This window comes from Ambystoma mexicanum, chromosome 2q (assembly GCF_040938575.1).
Source record: "Ambystoma mexicanum isolate Mex_15411 chromosome 2q, UKY_AmexF1_1, whole genome shotgun sequence".
NCBI lineage: Eukaryota > Metazoa > Chordata > Amphibia > Caudata > Ambystomatidae > Ambystoma > Ambystoma mexicanum.
Window position 1 is genome coordinate 1262573750 of NC_090924.1, and position 18530 is coordinate 1262592279.

At 45.6% G+C, this 18530-nt stretch overlaps 1 protein-coding gene across 2 annotated transcripts in view; it reads right to left on the minus strand.

The window, feature by feature from the left end:
- PHKA1 (phosphorylase kinase regulatory subunit alpha 1) overlaps positions 1 to 18530 on the minus strand; it is a 2290600-nt gene that overhangs the window by 590201 nt on the left and 1681869 nt on the right. For both annotated transcript variants that reach the window (XM_069648650.1, XM_069648649.1), the window contains exon 24: positions 15313 to 15391. In XM_069648650.1, the coding sequence (XP_069504751.1) occupies positions 15313 to 15391 (79 nt within the window). The remainder of the gene's footprint in view (positions 1 to 15312; positions 15392 to 18530) is intronic.

Genomic DNA, 18530 nt, shown 5'->3' on the forward strand with positions numbered 1-18530 from the left:
ACTTATCTAGGAACTTTTAAGCTCAAAATGTACCCTTGCACAGCTCCTACACCTATACTTACTCATTATCCATTAATAATCTAGTGCAAAGCACATACTTGGAAGAATATTAGTAAAACTGCTATTTCTCTTAAAAATGTTATCAGATATTGCCCTCCCTCCTCCCCAAGAGCCACCACCACCAGCTGGAGGACCTACACAACAGAAAAAGCGCAGTACTTCAGACAATGAAGAGGACCAAGAAGATGAGGTAGAGGACTTGCCTACCTCTAGCACCCAGAGAGAATCATGGGTGTGGCAGTTCTTTACCACTGTTGAGTGTACCAAAGGCTTAAGATACCAAGGTGAAATGCACAAAGCGGCAACCCGGGGTGCTAATAATCCCGCTGTAGGAAGGAAGGACAATCCGTTTCCAAGATTGCCACCATGGAAAGAGAAGGCGGGCGGCTCCGTACAGAGCCCCTCTTCCCTTTCTATGGCAGCCTGCAGAACCCTATGACCATATTACCACTAGCACATTTTTTCCCTTTCAAACCTATCCTACTTTCCAATAACTTTACCACATAGCCGGTCCCAGGTGGCCATCACCGCTTTAACACCATCCGCAACAGGGGATAACAGCCCTGGCAGCCCAAATTATCGGCTCAAGAGAAGTGTGTCTGTGTGCGCCCTGATGTCTGTGGGCTTTAACGTGTTATAAATAAATAAATAACGAGGACTCCAGACCATTATCTTCCATTGCAGCCCCTGCAATGAGGGATAAAGGCCATTAGCAACCCTGGTTCCCAAAGCGGGAAGCCGGGGTGCTAAAAAATAGATTTCTTTTCCTACAGTAGGAAGGACAATCCTTTTCCAAGATGCCCACCATGGAAAGAGAAGGTGGGGCTCCGTACAGAGCCCCTCTTCCCTTTCTATGGCAGCCTGCAGAACCCTATGACCATATTACCACAATCCCTTTCAAACCTATCCTACTTTCGAATAACTTTACCACACAGCTGGTCACAGGTGGACATGGCCACTTTTGCCATGACCCAGACAATCTGGCTACTGTCCACAGCCACAGGCTATACCTCAGTCACCAAAGGTATAGGACTATTTTTTGTACCTACATTATGACACTTGTCAAAAAATAAAACACGGGCACATTTGCAAAACCATGCTTTAATGTCCTTGCCAATGCTCCTCACGAGTTTGCTCGAAATCCGCCCATGTTTTATGTTTTCAAAAGTGTCAAAATGTATGTACATAAAATAGCCATATAACTTTTATATCTAGATCCAAAATCGTTTTGCCAAATGTTGTGCAGATTCGGCAAATGACACCACATTTATATGCCTTTACAATATTTTGGGACCCCCACTCTAATTTTGCCCCTTCTTGACAGAATCCCACAAAACTTTGAAAAACCATTCAGGATTAGGTCTAGAAAATAATTACATGCAGTTTCATTGAAGTTATAAGCTATCCAAAAACTAATTTCCCCCAACCCTGTAATGCAGAAATAGGAACAGATGTCCCAGGACATTTGGAGTGTTCGCGGACTGTCGGGGGTGAAACAATGCATTTTTTGGCTTCGTATGGCCATACCTCATCCCATCCTCATCCCCACCCACCTCCCCAGAGATTGTTGCTTTTTTTTGATCTTCGATGCACTGTCCGCGGACCCCAAAGTCAGCAAATCCAACATGCCAGGCGTTTCGCTGAAACCGACGCATTTCACGTTTTCTCACCACCCAATCAGCGGCTGTGTCATGATGTCTGCAGACCACGCAAAAGTCAGTGAATTGTTCTGGGCCAATCAGAGGCCAGTCCGCGGACAGAACAGGGAAGTGAGTCCGCGGACCGGTCAAAGATATCACTAATTTATTTGCCTTACTATAACTTTGCCCCCCCCCTCGATCAAACATCACCAAACTTTGCTCGGAATGGTGAGGATTCATCCAGAGGAAGCAAAGTTATAAGCCGACCAAAAAGTGCTCTTCCTATGGGTTTAGCAACTTAACCATAACTACATGGCCATGTAATATATATATATATATATATAAAAAACACTCTTATTCCCACGTTATGTTTATCACGCCTCCCTCCGTTACTCACTTTTTCTCTTGTCTTCTTTTTCTTCACTTATCCCCCATATGTTTTGCAAACTATCCCAGTTTTTACGCACCATTCGCATATTTGTCTTCTGACTCTCGGGATCGTATGCCTCTTTCACCACCTCCTCAACTTTCTGTCCGATCAGCTTCTCATAGACATGGGAGGGGATTATGTAGAAACCAGGGGACCCGTCACGCCGCGCTTGCAGACTTTTTTCAAATTACGCTAACCACCATCTACGGGGAGCTTCACGTCCTTTCAGCCGAATGGCAAAGGTCGTTCGATATTGCCGGGACTCTTAAGTTTACTTATGTTGATGGATCTGAACTATCCTCTCTGCTACCAAGTGAACTGGATAACCCAGTCCTTGAAGATGAGTAGCAATTACCCTTGAGATGGACGGGGATGCAGATTTGTATTCATACATCAATAATCAAAACGACTCAGGTAATTGACAAAAGGAAAACTGTTTTCATTTAAATTATCTAAAACAGTATAACTAACATCAACGAATTCACTCGATCCACTTACTCAATGCATTCTAATAAAAACTGAGATTTTATACACAAAACGCGTCATCGATGACATTAACCTGCGTGTTTACTAATGTCAGCCTACGTGGCAAACAACAAAAACCTACGAGTATGGGTTATTGGCTCTGAGTGAACATCTAAATACGATCCATACAAGTCTAAAAAAAGTGTGAATATGTGATTGGTTACTCATCAGGTAGGGCAACTAAGCCCTCCCCTTAAAATTACTACGAACTTCACTAAATGTATGACGTCCCATTGGTTTACACAACTACAGGACCCCTAATTACGCGGTCCCCTACAATTGGTTGGCACTCTAAACTTCGTCAGTACTTTTCCACCTACGTCTAACAGCATGCAGGCTGGCCATCCAGGTGCTGGTGAGCTCGCCTTAACCATTACTTCCCACCAATTAGCATATCAATCCATCATCACCTCAGCGGTCTACTGTCAATTAGGCTTTGAAGCTCGGCCTTGAGAGTGTTCTTAGCTCTGAGAAATTCAAGGAGTGAAGGCACGCTCTGCCCTTATGCGTAGGTGTGACCATCTAGTTCGTATAACTTCTCCCTTCCACGTGACTGGAGACCATGAAATCGAGCTTTTAGTGCATTAAAATAGACCTCTGACGTCTTCCTTGTTTTTTTCATGCCTTCTGAACAGGAGGTCTGTTCTTTCACACGATTTGTATCCAATGTCAGTTTACTCCAGTTTGATAAGACCTTGGCTTCTTTGGCTCGTCCAGCCTTGTCTGCTGAGATTCACTTTGTAATTCAATTTGCTTTTTATCTGCGACACTCTGGAAATGCGGCTTTCTCATCCTTCTTGCTAACGTCCAGCACTGCTATAATGCGTAGTAGAAACATCTGCCCTTTACTTGCCTATCTATATTATATATATATCTATATATATATATGCGCTTGCCGCAATCTATTCACTATAAAGCTAGCATCAAGATCACTTCATCTGCTTGCGTTTCTTTTGCATCTGTCCACGTGTAACATAGCTTGATGTCTTTATCAGTTCTGTGGCATAAGCTTCTTCAACTTGATCCCAAGATGTGACTTATCCTTGATACTTTCTTGATGCTTTCTTGATGCTTTATAGAATATCTGCATTCCCTGAGCTCTGCATCGCTTCTAGGTACGTACGTATCTTGCAACATGTGAGGGCCATTACTAATAAGGACTGCTCTTACCCTATGGCCAAACATTTTTCGGAAATGCATAATGCCGATCCGGTCCATCTTACGTTTTTTGGCATTCATAAGGTCATCCCAGGTCCCAGGGGAGGCGATAATGAAAGAACACTCCGCCAGGAAGAGACTAAATACATCTTAGACTTTGAGAGTAAAACACTGTTAGGACATAACATCGATGAGGAGCTTTACACATTTTTGGGGACATAAAAGATCATATTAAACACGATAACACCCCCGGCAGCTCATTTATTCAAATGACTTTTCCTAATTGTATATGCTTAATGGATTGGGCATTGTTTCATTTTTTATTCCTTTTTACTTATCACTTCTCTCTTTCACTTTTTATGGTGACTTTCAATTTGACTCAAAAATTATTTGTTCAATACACTTGGCTTGGATATGCCCATTGAGAGGCCTGTTTTGGATTTACTGATTTCGGCCTGGCAAGCAAGTTCCAATCTGAATGCAATTCTAAAATTTAGATGTGCTTATGATGGTGTGATTATATTCGCAGTTCAGAGTTGACATCTGGGTATTCTTTACCAGGTATTATACTTGACAGTATCCTTTCCCCTTTTTAGATCTATTTTTTGATATTATCAAGTTACAAAAATACGAGAACATCATAAGGCAAGGGGGTCATTTGAAGTCACCATTACGAGTGAATGTTGGGACATATTTAATTTTAATGTGTTGTATTATACAAAAAAATGAATTCCTACGTTTTGTATTGAACAATTTTAGAGAGATGCTTATTGCTGGCACAATGCACTTTATAATATGACATGAATGTTCTTTATATTCTTCTATTAATACTTATTGTATCATAGGAATGCATTGTTTGCACAACAGCACTACGCACTTTACATTGTCTCTACGCTACTTATTTAGCGAAGATATCTATCTCGACTCCAGATACCTCGTAATTATGGTGAAAAATACATATAATTACTTCTTTGCCTCGCTAGTAATATTTTTGGCAGACTTTTTCTGTTGCCCTTGCACTTTCACATTCACGTACCCTATGTGACAGGTAACACGATACTAACTAGTCAAATAAACATGGCAACATCACATGGCAAGGGAGCTATTTGAAGCCACTACTAGAAGCAGATGTTGAGATATATTTGCACTAAGCACTTTATAATATAACATTAATGTGCCCTATTGTTTCATATGAACTTATCAGATCATAGGAATGCATTGTTTACATAAATGCACTATGCACTTTACATTGACTCAATATTATATGCATAGCGAAGATATCAATCTCGCTTTGTAGGCACCTCATAAACATGTCAAGATGCATTAGTAGTCATCTTTTCGCTCCATATACATTTCAGACAGGTCTATCTTGTTATCCGTGTCACTATGTATCAAATGGGAAAGACAACACTATGTTTACAATATGACAATCTTGATGTTTCTCGTAATGCACTTACAATTATATTTTATGTCATACATTATGAACTGATTCTCTGAAATAGCACCAATATTTAAAATGCCAATTTTATTTTTATTGGTCTTGCTGTGGCTGAAAAGTCATGTTTATATTTATATTTAAACATATGCTTATATCCTTCCTTTTTTAATGTGAATCAGCAGCCAAAGCCAAGATGTCTAATTGCCATTATTTTTGAGATTTTAAGTCACCTTTTTTATGTCCTTCACTTTGGTGGGAGTGTTTGGTATAAAAACAAACACTCTATGGTTGATGAGTAACTGTGATCAAGCCACTGGTTAGTGGTGAAACGCGTCAGGCTGCCGTCTGGCCAAGCATAAAATTGCACTGGGAGATTACTTTTTCATCTGTTGCACACGTTAAATAAAGGCTGTTCTATTATATGCAACCTTTGCTGCAGTTGTTGCTGTTGGATTTCCGTGATTTCCTGGATTACTGGAACACTTTTGTTCGTGGAGTGCTGCTCGCCTGAATAGTTTCTGGTTGAAGCCGTTCGTAATTGAAATATCTATATATATATATGCGCTTGCCGCAATCTATTCACTATAAAGCTAGCATCAAGATCACTTCATCTTCTTGCGTTTCTTTTGCATCTGTCCACATGTAACATAGCTTGATGTCTTTATCAGTTCTGTGGCATAAGCTTCTTCAACTTGATCCCAAGATGTCACTTATCCTTGATACTTTCTTGATGCTTTATAGAATATCTGCATTCCCTGAGCTCCGCATCGCTTCTAGGTACGTCAGTTCAGCGCTGTGTGATGTTTATTTGGTGATGGTTGGTGACGTCACCACTCTTCTTTGCCATTCACTTGCTCTGCTTCTTCAGGAATCTCATTTAAGCAAGCATCATATTTTCTCGTATGCAGGTATGGTTTCCTCAATGGGAATCTTGCCTCTAGGATTCTCATAGGTATCAGTATTCTTAAAGGTACTGCAAGGTTTTCATACTCTGACCTTTGTCGATTCAACTGCTCTGTGTATGTTACATACTTTGTCTTCCAACATACAGGCAATAGGGGTGGAACGGTTGAGGTGGGGGTACTTGGCTCCTCCTCTGCATAATCTTTGCAGTTGGTGGGTTTGTGAACTTCAAAAGTGTTGGCCAAGTTGGCTGGAGTAATTGTTTTTAATTTGAGCCATATTGATATGCTGCGGGCTGCTATGGGTGGTGTTTCTGGTGTGTTTGGAGGTGTCAATGTGTCACCATGTCTCATATACCTTTGTCTGTGAAGATGTTGTTGATGATATTTTAGTGGATTGTGATATTCCAGGGTATGGCAGAGGGTTGATACATTGCTTCATGACTTGGAAGAGCACTCTGCTCTTCTTGGATGCTACATGATGATTGTTGTGTAGTATTTTACTTTGGCAGTGGTGAAGAGTGTCATGTGTGCTAATCAAAAGGTTCTCAGGGTGACTGTCAACGTGCCCCGTCTCCCATTCTCTGACTCTTAGCCTCCTAACACCCGAGTGCCTCACATGTGGGTGCAAAGGAGTCTTTAGATAAAAAAAAGCAGCACTTACACAGTGGTTCATCAACATGTTGTAACGCTCACCTGATTCCCGTAGAGGCGCCGGTCTTGACTGGGCGTATACCGTATCTTCAAAGGTGATGTGTAACACACGGCTGGCTCTTTGGGCTGGACCTCTGTGCACTGTATGTCTGACTCGAAGGGTAAGATGTCTGCAGATAGAAAATATGGGATTAATGAACTGGGTTATTGAATGTCTCTCTCTTCTTCCCTTTCTCTTCTCCTGTAGAACCCCAAAGGTTAACGCTCTCACCTTAGGTAAGTGAACGCCGTGCTCTCCATCTGCCTCGGGGCAGGGTGCTGTAACCAGTTTCTTCACTGGATAAGGGGAGCAGGCCTCTTGACTTCAGAGGACTGCTGTCCGTCGTTTACTGCACGAACGGTAAGTTTCGAGTAATTCTAATGTCTTTAAAAGTCTTTAGCAATGATGTCTCTTGTTTTGCAGGGTTCCGGCGATGGCGGATGACTGGCTGAAGTGAGTTGAAGATGGAGCCCGTGTGATGAATAGAAGCGCCTGGAAGCACGTAAGTAAGCGCTTGTTGCCTGCTTCACGATGCGCTCTAACTGTCTTTTTATTTTGCAGGTACAAGTTCGGAGCGGCTGCAGGTTGCCGGAATACCCACTGGGTTAGATGTGGAAAGGAGTAATGGCACGTGAGTATTAAAGTTCCCCAATGTCTTTAAACGCACCTTGTTTTGTCTTTCAGATGCGGGATGCAGCGCCGAAGGCCTCCGGAGCGTGCGAAGAGTTGGTAAGCTTTTGTCTTTCAGATGCCGGAATGCAGTGCGAAGACCTCCGGAGCGCACGAAGAGTAGGTAAGCCTTTGTCTTTCAGATGCCGGAATGCAGCGCGAGGCGTTGGTGACAGCCGATGGACCAGGTAAGTGAAGCACTGTCACTGAAGACCGTAATGCTAACCTGTTCTTTCTTGTCTTTATAGGTGTTGCTGAAGACTGGATTCAGGATGGTAAGCCTTTTTCCTTAGGCCCAGGATCAGATGCAGAAGACACGATGAGCGTTCTGCTGCAGAGGATGCAGAATAACGCAAAGCAAGATTCATCCATCGGGTGTGGTTTAAATAGCCTCCTGTAGTGCTTAGGTGTCTCCTTCCACAGCCACGCCTAGGTAAGAAAAGAGTTCCTGCTTTCCAGAAGAGTTCCAGTGTTCTGAACCTAGGGAGTGGCTCCTGCCCCACCCAACAGGAAAAGTAGTTCCAAACAGAAGAGGATCAGAGGCTCAACTGGCAGGCAAGTAAGCAGCATGGTCTGCTGCAGGTAAGTCCACCCAAGCATTATGAGCCCGGCGCTTCCAGCGCTGGGACTGGGCATATTTATGAGCCTGGTGCCACTGGCGCCAGGACTGGGTCCAAAAGGTCCCAATTGGGACTGGTTGGCACTCGGAACCTGGGTTATGGATCTGCTTCCAAGGGAGTTGGGAAAACCCTGACCTTTTGGAAGCAGAGATCATGACACATGTGCTTTACCACTAAAGTCCCTTTTTTGTTGATTACTACTAGGCCACAAACCAAGAAAAGGGACTTTATAAGCGCAGTGGCAAAAGGAACCACTGCTCATCATTTGTTTTATTTGTTTTTTTAAATCTAAATAAACCTTAGTAACTGTGTGTGCTACCCGGCGCTAATGGCGATATTACCCTTGGCACCAGGCCGGCTGCCACCCACCCACATTAAGGAACCCTCGCTTTGCTCTTAACTTGGCCGGCAGGCCATTAACGACAGGGTTGGCTCACCGCCTCAGGTCATATCACCTCAATAAAAAGGCTTTTTTCTTTTTTTTTAAACTTTCTTTATTGAGTGCTTGACATTACAACATAAGTAAGAGATAGCAGCATTGACAGAAGTAAGTACAGTACATCTTAATTTTTATGCTTTTGTTCTTCAGTGGTTAAGACATAGTCAGTATTGGGCAGTGACTTACACTTCCAGAGGTACAGCATTTAGGATATAAGGTGGAGGGGGGTTATTACTCCGGCGCTGAGCTCTCGCTATCACTTTCATACATTTGGGTTGACAACAGGTAGCTGTGGAAGGGGGGGGGGCATATATCAATGGGCTTGCAGTTCATGGGTTGTAGTGAGAACCAGTGTTCCTCCATATCAGATGCCCACGCGACTGCCCGCAGCCACTGTGCCACAGTTGGGCAGGTGGGACGTAGCCATAACAGTAGCACACATCGGATTGCTAATAACATACAAAGGCTTGCCAGTTTGTGAAAGCTGTTTGTAATTGTTTGAATTGGTGGAACATGCAGCTTAGTGGAGAGGGTTCAATTGTGCAACCACACATTTCTGACATGGCGTCGCAAACCCTGTTCCAGTATTCCCCCAGTTTTGGCCAACTTCAAAGAATGTGAAGGTAGCCGCCCCATCAGTGTGACATCTGGGGCATAGGGCAGAGCGGGTACTTGAGAAAAGGTGAAATCTAGTCGGGGGGGGGGGTGAAATTGGTGTAATACTTTAAATTGTATTAATCGAAATCTGGAATTGAGAGATACTGCACGGGTTCATAGGCACATTGATTTTCCAGATGTCGTCGGTAATGTTTGTGTCTAGATCTCTTGCCCAGGACTCCCGAAGCCTCAGAAAGGGTTTCCTGCTGCTGTTCTGCAGCTGATCATCCAGAGTGGCCACCCGTCCGTGTTGATGTCCCTCTCATGATATGATAGGTTATTTATAGTGCGCTTAATACCCAGAGGTTTCAAAGCGCAGACCCGGGAATGGAACCTGTGTAGCTCTGTGTCGTCTTGCTCCCAAGGCGAGCACGTTATTTATTTATTTAGTTGCATTTGTAAAGCGCACTAACAGAACGCCCGTAAGCTATCCTCTCTAATGGTGCCTAGCAGTGGCTCGTCGGGTGGCTGCACTGGAAATTCAGTCCAAGCTTTTTTAGTTGCTTGACGAAGTCCAGCGAATCGTAGCTGGCGCAGCGTTCTTCTGCGAGAGGGTCCTGATAGATCCTGCAACGTGATAAAGGATTCCGTATTATAACTGTCGCATATATTCGTGTACCCATCTGCGGCCCACTGTCGCGCTGCTGTTTGGCTTATTTTAGGGAATGACAGGAAGAATTTCCACAATGGCAGGTCACTATGGTACGGACCAGGGTTATCCACCAACCTCCAATATCTTGGTGCAGGCTAATGCCGTTGTAGCCACTGGGTCATTAACTTAAGGATCTTTCCACTGTGGTGGTAATATCAATGAGCAGGTATTGCGGGTGCCAGTCGCATGTCGCTCAATTTTTAAGTGTGGTGGTCTCGAGTCTTCACCGAAGTCTGGGGTGGCCAGACCACCATGTGCATAGGGTTTTGTCAAGGTATCATTTAAGCCGAACCGCACCAGCGTGCCAAATGAAGTCATTAATCGCTACTTTTAGTGCATCGAATAATATTGTTTCTGGCCACAACGGTATATTTAGGAAATAATATAATATTTTGGGAAGGATGATCATTTTAAGGAGTGAAACGGCCCGCCATTGTGAGTGATAGTTTTGCCCAAGTTTGCAGCTCAACCGTTAGCTGAGGTAGGTATTCTTCATAATTGAGGGTATAAAGGGAGGGATTGGTGTCATGTCACGATGACCCCTAAATATTTAATTTCTAGTGGGAACCAGGTGAAGCCATGAGGTTGTGTGGGGTGGTAGTCACATCGGTGAGTGGGAATAATTTGGATTTGGCGCAGTTGACGTGTAGCCCAGATAGGGTCCCGAAGAAAGGACATCTTGCATGATCAGCGCCAGGTGTCTTTCTGGGTCGCGTACAAATAATAATGCATCGTCTGCATATAGTGAGATCATTTCCGGTTCGCCTGTTAATCGGATCCTCTTTTGCACATGAATGCAGCGGATCGCGTCCGCTTAAGGTTCCATCACTATGGCGAAGAGCAGGGTGACAGGGGGCAGCCTTGCCAAGTTCTGCTGTTTATTTCGATAGGGTCTGAGAGAACTCCATTTACATCCACCCTGGCAGTGTGTATAGTAGTTTGACCTATGAAATAAACCCATGCCCAAAGTTGCATTTCTTTAGTACTGCCCACATAAATTACCAGGATACTGAGTCAAAGGCTTTTTGTATGTCCAGTGCTGCGGCTACAGCCTGCACCTTTGGGTCGATCTGTGCCAAGTTATTAAAAAGGCGTCTCAGATTGAGCACCATGGATCGGCCACGGACAAAACCAGATTGGTCTGGGTGAATGATATGTTCCATGTAGAGGGCTAATCCTAGTGCCAGCACTTATTGGGTTTAAGTAAAATGGTGATCACTACTTCTCGTAGTGTGGGGGGGAAGTGTACCCGAGAAGCAGGTTTCTTCCCGAAGATCGGTTAATTTGGGGATGAGGCGAGTCTTGAAGTGTTTAAAGAACTCCATTGTAAGGCCATCAGGACCAGGGGCTTTGCTGGATGGCAGGGCTTCGATAGCTCAAGATATTTCTTCAGGGGTAATAGGACGGTCGAGGTTTTCTTTCGCTTCCTCAGACAGTACCAATAGTGGGAGGCTATCTAGGAATGTGTCTATGTCTGGGAGGGCTGCTGCGTCTGAATTAGCATATAGCATAGAGTAAAATGAATGAAATACCTGGCTCACCTCTGTTGTGGTATTTATTTGATTGTTTTTTTATAACGTGCCTAACAGCATACCTGAGTTTGGTTTCTAAGCGCAGATCCAGGATTCGAACCTCTGCTGCTCTGCGTGGTCTTGCTTCCAAGACCAGCGCGTTGTGCTTGTGCTATCCTCCGTTCACAGGTATGAACTGTTTTTCCCGTCATGTCAAATTTCTGCCGTTTTTTCCACGGCCAAAACGAATACATCCGTGCATTTCCCATTGTATTGTTGTGAGTATCCCTGATTCAGTTGCTAGAGAAATTCACTGTATGTACACTTTAAAGGCTTCCCAAAGGGTTGCATGTCTGTCAACGGAGCAAGTGTTCATCTCAAAGTATTTGTCGATTTGATTCTCCATTTCAGTGGCAAATACTGGATCGAACAGTGATTGCGGCTTAAATCTCCAGTGCCTTCTTGTTTTCTGTGTTACGCCAATGGCTAGTGTCAGTGTGATCGGGGAGTGGTCTGAGAATGTTCTGGGCAGTATGTCAGTTTAATTAAGACAGCTTACAAATGTGTCAGATATCCACCACATGTCTATTCGGGAATGGGAATTGCGCACTGTAGAATAATAGGTGTATTGACGGGCTGTGGAGTTAAGCAGCTGCCAGGCGTCCAAAATCCCAATTTCACGCAGGCCTCTACGCATCACCAGGGTGGCTATGGTCAGTTTGCAGACTCTTGGATCCTGACCTGTCGAGGTCCAAGTCAATTATAGTGTTGAAATCCCCTCCCCACAGGACGGGTACTAAAGGATAAAGTACCAGGAGGGTCCAATATTTCTGTATAAAATTCGGCATCATCGATATTGGGTGCGTACACATTTAACATAATTATTTCCTGACCCAAGAGCATGCCATACAACAGCACATAGCACCCCAGTGGGTCCAAGTGTGCCTTTAGGTGTGTGGAGTGTATGGATTTATGAATGAGAGTGCATTGGGTCGAGTATGAAGTGCAATAGCGTTGTGGGCCTGGTTCTTTGCAAATATCTCACTGCCCGTGGCCAACGCGTGGGTTTCCTGTAGGAACAGGATACATGCTTTGTGCCGCTCAGCATTTTCATCGGATTCCCTAGCCCCCTTACATTCCAACTCAAGGTTTATCGGTTCAGTTCCCATTAGGCCGATTTGTGTCATAGTTACTGAATTCCATCGTATTGGATATTGGGATTACCAGCGGAGTCGCTGTCCAGTAACGTCACTTGGTATCGGCAGGAACACACGTCAAGCACATTTTTCATAACTGTCCCACAACTTCCATTCCCCACCCACATCCCTCTCCCAATCCGAGGAATGAACATCCCGTCCCAGACATCCCAACAATATTTCCAACTTTGCGTGGGGGCCGTTAGCCAACTACAGCCCGGCATTGGCGCAGCTAACTTTATGTCTTCTAAAAGTGGTTATGGGTGCATATTTTCGAAGTGTATGGTACCGAGCTGGTAGACAGTGGCAGACACCACAGAGTAGGCAGGTACCGTCTCGTTGGAGCCACCATTTCCATTGGCGTCTTATTTAGGATTTGTAACAAAGGGCTCAAGGGAGCCGGAGTGCGTCAGGTGAGGTCACCCAGGGTTGTGTTTGTCTACAAATCTCTAGGCCTCCTCAGCATGGTAAAGAAGTACACCTTGTTGCAGTGTTCTACTCTCAGTTTAGCAGGGTAGAGCATGACATATTTCACGTTGTGGTCGCTGAGCCTCTTTTTAGTGGCCATGAAGGATTTACGCTCTTGTTGCACCAATGTTGAGAAATCCAGATATAGATGGAGCTCAGTAGTAGTTCACCCTTGTCTTTTGCGGCTCACAGTAGTGCATCCCTGTCTCCGTAGATTAATACGCATGCTATTATTGGGCGAGGAGGGGCTCCAGAGTTGGGCTCAGGAGCAAGTGTGCGATGGGTCCGCTCTTTTGCAAAGTGCAGAGACAATTTGGGGGTGTCACGGAGTGATATTAGGGTATTCTCCACATATTCTTCCATGGGCCCTGCAATGTGTCTTCCGGTACCCCATTATGCGCGGGTTATTATGTCACAATCTGGATTCAAGGTAGTCGTTCTTTTTGCCAATGGTTAGTACTTGTTTCGGGAGTGAGGCGACATCTGCTCTCAGAGTGATGATTTTATCTTCGTTAGTACCCACTCTGGTTTCTACCTCCATAATGCGTGTATCTGTTTTGTCCATCCAAGATTTTATTGAGCTGGTCGTGTCACTCATATCATCCAGCTTGGTGTGTATGGCAGTGAACCCTTCTCGCATGTATTCCATCATACAGTGTAGTTCACTGGGTTCCTGTTGCTCAGCCACAACACCTGAAGCTCCAGCAATGTCGCCAGCTCCCTCCCCGGCTTTGGGCACTGGTTTAGCAAAAATGTAACTCGAGCTCTGCCTCTTCCTGGACCCTTTGGTCATTGTGCGTCTGCTGGTCTGCGGTTCTGTGGTAGAGGTATTGTTAGTGGTAGTATTGCTGGGGGCGTTGGCAGTATGATAACTGTGACGTCAAAGCTGGTATCACCTGGGTCGTGCAATGACCTCGGCTTGTGCAGTTGCTGCGTGCGGATATGTGGTTTGTCCCAAGTAGTTCTGGTTTATTAATTAAATGGTGTGGCGCCTGTAGTAGAAGGTGTTGCTGTTACCAGCTTAGTGTCACCTGAATGTGTGTTGTTCCTGAGGTTCTTCATTTGGCTTGTGGCCTGCTGGTTTGGCCCCGTTACTCCAATTCAATTATTAAGGGTTGATGAAATGTGGGAGCGAAGAAGCAGAAATGCAGCGGTCCCTGGCTTGGCAAAATCATCAGCACACTGCCGCAATATGAGGTAGGTGGTATGTGGAGCTGGTGTTGCGTATTCGGTATCCAAGTATAAGGAATGACTCTGCTTTATGGGGTCTGCGCAGACCACCGGGTAGGCGTTGGGTGTATAGGCAAAGTTGCTGCAATCCAGTCAGGGAGGCAATGGGCTTTAGTGCCTTAGAGATAGTACTACTATTAGGACGTGGGATCCCAAGTTGCCACATGTAGCAGATAGCTGTGAGGGCTCACCGCTGCCCATCAGTGGGGGGCCCAGAGTGTTGCGTCCAATTGGCACTGGGGGTCCCGGAAACGCAGCAGAGAGTTGACTGGGGGCCGCTGAGCCCAGATCAACACTGCCCATGGGCCGCGGCGTCCCACACCCCAGTCCCTGACAACCACGGGCAGGGTGGATCCGGGCAGCCCCCTCCCCCAGTGCAGGGCCCCACTCACCGTAGCTCCAGAGAAGGCTGGTGCAGTCTGCACTGACAGGGCTCAATACAGCAGGTCTAGGCGGCAGCACCGCGCGCTGCGGAGTATCTGGTGAGGTGATTGGCGGTGCTGCAGGGATTAAGTCAGAGCGAGCACCACCATGTGGGTCGCCGGTGACGCTGGGTTGCAGCTGCGCTCGCAGCAGTAGTCAGGCTGGTCGATTTGTACCATGGGGCAGGTATGATACGTACCTCAATCCTGCGGCGACGGCCGTGAAAGGAGGGTGGCCCACTGCAGCGTATCGGTGGGACCAAGGAGGGTCAGACCCGGCGGTCTTGCAGTGTCCACACTCGAGCTTGAGCTCACGTCTGCGGTATGAAGTGCACCCTGAAAGACAGGATATATTCTGTGTCGCAATGCCGGGATGCGGAGCTCCTCTAGAAGGCGGCCATCTTAGACGAGTGCAACAGCGCCCTCCCACCAGGCTTTTTTCTAATAAATAAAAATGTTTTCTAGTTTTTAGCATGCAACTCTTCAGTCAAGGTTTATTATGCCTAACAAATCCAGAAGTTTCAATATGAGCACACAATACGTAATTGGTAAAACTACCATTGGCAGAACATTTTGGTCCCCCCACCCCATGCCTCTGTACCTGAGTCAGAATGGAAAGACTCATGTTCTGTTCACAAGCCTCGTCAATCAGATGGATGAGTTCTTCATATGGCAAAGGCCTGAATGAATAAAAACAGACATTTCAATAAAATAAACCAAATACAAACTCTCTCTTAGTGCTACATGGTGAAACAACTTTTCTTTTTCCAAATACAAATGTTATTGATAGTTTCTGATAGTGTGAAATGCAATAGACCCATTAAACCAAAAATGCCAAAACCTTAACTGTAATGATGCCTGTTATAGTGCTAACAACAGCGAGTGGAACCTGGAGATCCCGTTCAGCTCCTGTACCCAGGAGAAAACCTTCTCCTAATATTTCTCTATCTCCACGCACCTCCATCACATATGCCAATAACCTGTCTTCCTTTCACTGGCGATTAACCCCCTTGATACATCTTTGCCAAAATGGAAGGGGGATAGTGCCATCTATGCAACAATTTGATGGCTTGCCACCTATACTGTAGTGACATTGTGGCTTGAAAAACCTTCCGAGACATAATGGCCCACAGTTTGTCTGAAATATCCCTACAGGATCTCTTCCCCCAATTTGTCTTAGCTCCACAATCCTCATGCGAATCAGCAACCAGCAATTCCTTGCACAAGCTAGCCACTAAGCATTTAGAACCCTTCTTCTGGATTAGAATTATCTCAAAAGGAGTCAATCCCCTCCTCAAATTATCCCCCACTTCTGGGTTGCAAGTGCAATCTTTAACTGCAGATAGCGCAATTCTGATACGCTACCTATGAGGCATTCCAGTGACAAAAAGTGTCCCTTCTCTGACATCTGACTTGCTTTCTCCAGACCAGCCTGGTACCATCTTTGAAACTGCAAAGGCTCACTGATAACATCCCTCAATGGCGATTCTCTATAGCCTGCCATACCTCTGCAAGCCCTCCAGTAAAGGAGAAAGCAAGTGTCTGTTACATACAGCAATGCGTCATCTGTCAAGACTCACTTTATAAGGCTTCCCCACCTACCTCGACACTACATATGGAGCCGTCACCCCTCACACTTGCAGCCCACGGGTCCATTACCAAGGCATAAAGCAGCAGTGACGAGGGGCATTCCTGTCTGGTGTCTCTCTGAAGAACTAAGGTCCATGATCAACCAGTACCTTTGCAGAGTGGGGACGAATAACCCACCCATCCCATCAATGTATTCCCCATGCCGAACCTCCTCAGTACCTCCCTCATAAAGGACCAGTCTACTCAATCACAGGCCTTTTCATCATCTAGAGTCAGCACCAACGCCCCTCTCGAAGGAACTTTTCCGGATGCTAGGAAATCCAAGGTCTTTTACAAATTATCAGAGCCCTGCCTATTCCACACAAAGTATGCTTGGTCTGGGAGGACAACCTCGAACCTGGACGCAAGAACTTGTGTAAAGATCTTTGCGTCCCCATGCAATGGCGAGATGGGTCAATAGGTAGAGCATCGCATCAAGTCTTTCCCTTCTTTCGGGGTAACTGTAATGGGAGCTCCCAGATACAAAGGGGAAATATATCCCTCATTTTTTATATCATTAAAAACTTACACCAAAATTGATGCCAGAAGGTCCACATACAGCTTATAAATGGCTGGTGTGAAGCCATCCTCTCCCTGCGCTTTTTCCCCATTTTATATACAGAAATTCATTCTGGATTTTCCCAGCAGAAATCTCAGCCTCCACGCCCTACCGATCAGCATGGCTCAGAGGCGGATGCGCGAGACCTCCCAGGTATTCCTGAATCTCTGCCTCCGAGACCCATTCCCCCTGACTATACAGATCCTTAATAAAGAGTGCAAAACTCTGAAGTATCTCTTCCAGTGATCTGGTCAGCTGCCCTGCCCGCCTATCCCTACGGATCACCCGGACCCTATTCGGCAATACGTCACTCACCTTATCCCCCCTTCTCCTAATGTCGCCATTTGGAAAATATCATACCCCTGTAGACATACCCCAGGGAAAGTGAGTGCAACTCCCCTCTCTTTACCCTCAGGGATATAGAGATCTCTGCCTTGTACCCTTCCGTCTGTGCCAGCTGAATTCTGAGGATTTAAATTTCCACCTTTAACCTGCCTTCCACCAGACCCTTCCCCCTTTTTTTCACAGCTCCCTCTAAAATCATGAGCCCCCGGAATGTAGATTCAGCCGCTTACCACACATCTCCTTTGGACCTCCTGAATATCATTAATTGCAAAGAAACACTGAACCTCCTTTGCCATGAAGTACCTAACAACCATATCCTTAAACAAGGAAACATTCCAGTGCCATTGAAATTGAGCTTGCCTTCCAACTTCCCATGTGAGCACTGCCACATAATCAGACCATGAGATAGTTTCAACCAGGGCAGCCTTCACGGTCCCAAATACCCCATGGGGAGTAAAAGCATATCAATCCTAGTAAGGAAGTCATGTGGGGGTGATGGGACGATCTTTCAGATGGCGTCACTTCTCCCCAGGGGAGAACCATCTTTCCATGAGGCTTGGGAGGTGAGGCTGCTAACCAAAAGTCCCCCCCCTATGGGTGGTAACATGCAGTAGGATATCATGGAGAGGGACTCCTCTCCTGGGGATAAAGATGCAATTGGGAGGCACAGTGCCTGTAAAGCCCCATCACGTAGGCTTATGAGAACACCCAAATCTTAACATAAGATTACCTCCGAAACCATCTGTTATTGTAAAAGATCGAACCCTCCTGTTGAAATAGGTAATGAGACGAAAAAGCACTGAAAATGTTTACATTCGAGCAGGATGAAGGCTAGAACAGCTGCTGTCAATTGGACAGATGTTATGCTGGGGCCGTTCCTGCTATTTAAACTCAGCAGCAAAGAAGAACTGTGTTCTTCGTCATCCTCTGACCTGTACGGCAATCGCCCGTGCAGTTCCAGCAAGCTGGAAGCTGTGTTACGACCAGAAGGAGAACCAGGCACCTGAGGAGGCTGCAGCAAAACCTGAAAAGCTGACGCAGCGCTTCAGAAGATTGCAACGTGGCTCATCTTCAATGATGAAAAGAGGAATATCGGGACACCTGAGAAGTGTCTTGCGAGTCGGTTGGGAACCGGCGTGATAAACTTGCAGAAACTGAAAGGTGGTGGCACGACGGGCAGTGGGTAGACCAGGTGGTCTGACAATGGTGCTGAGACCGCCAACTATAGACCACGGAAGAAAAGCGTAGGTGATTATTAGGAGAAGGCAAGAGACCGTGGAGGTGTA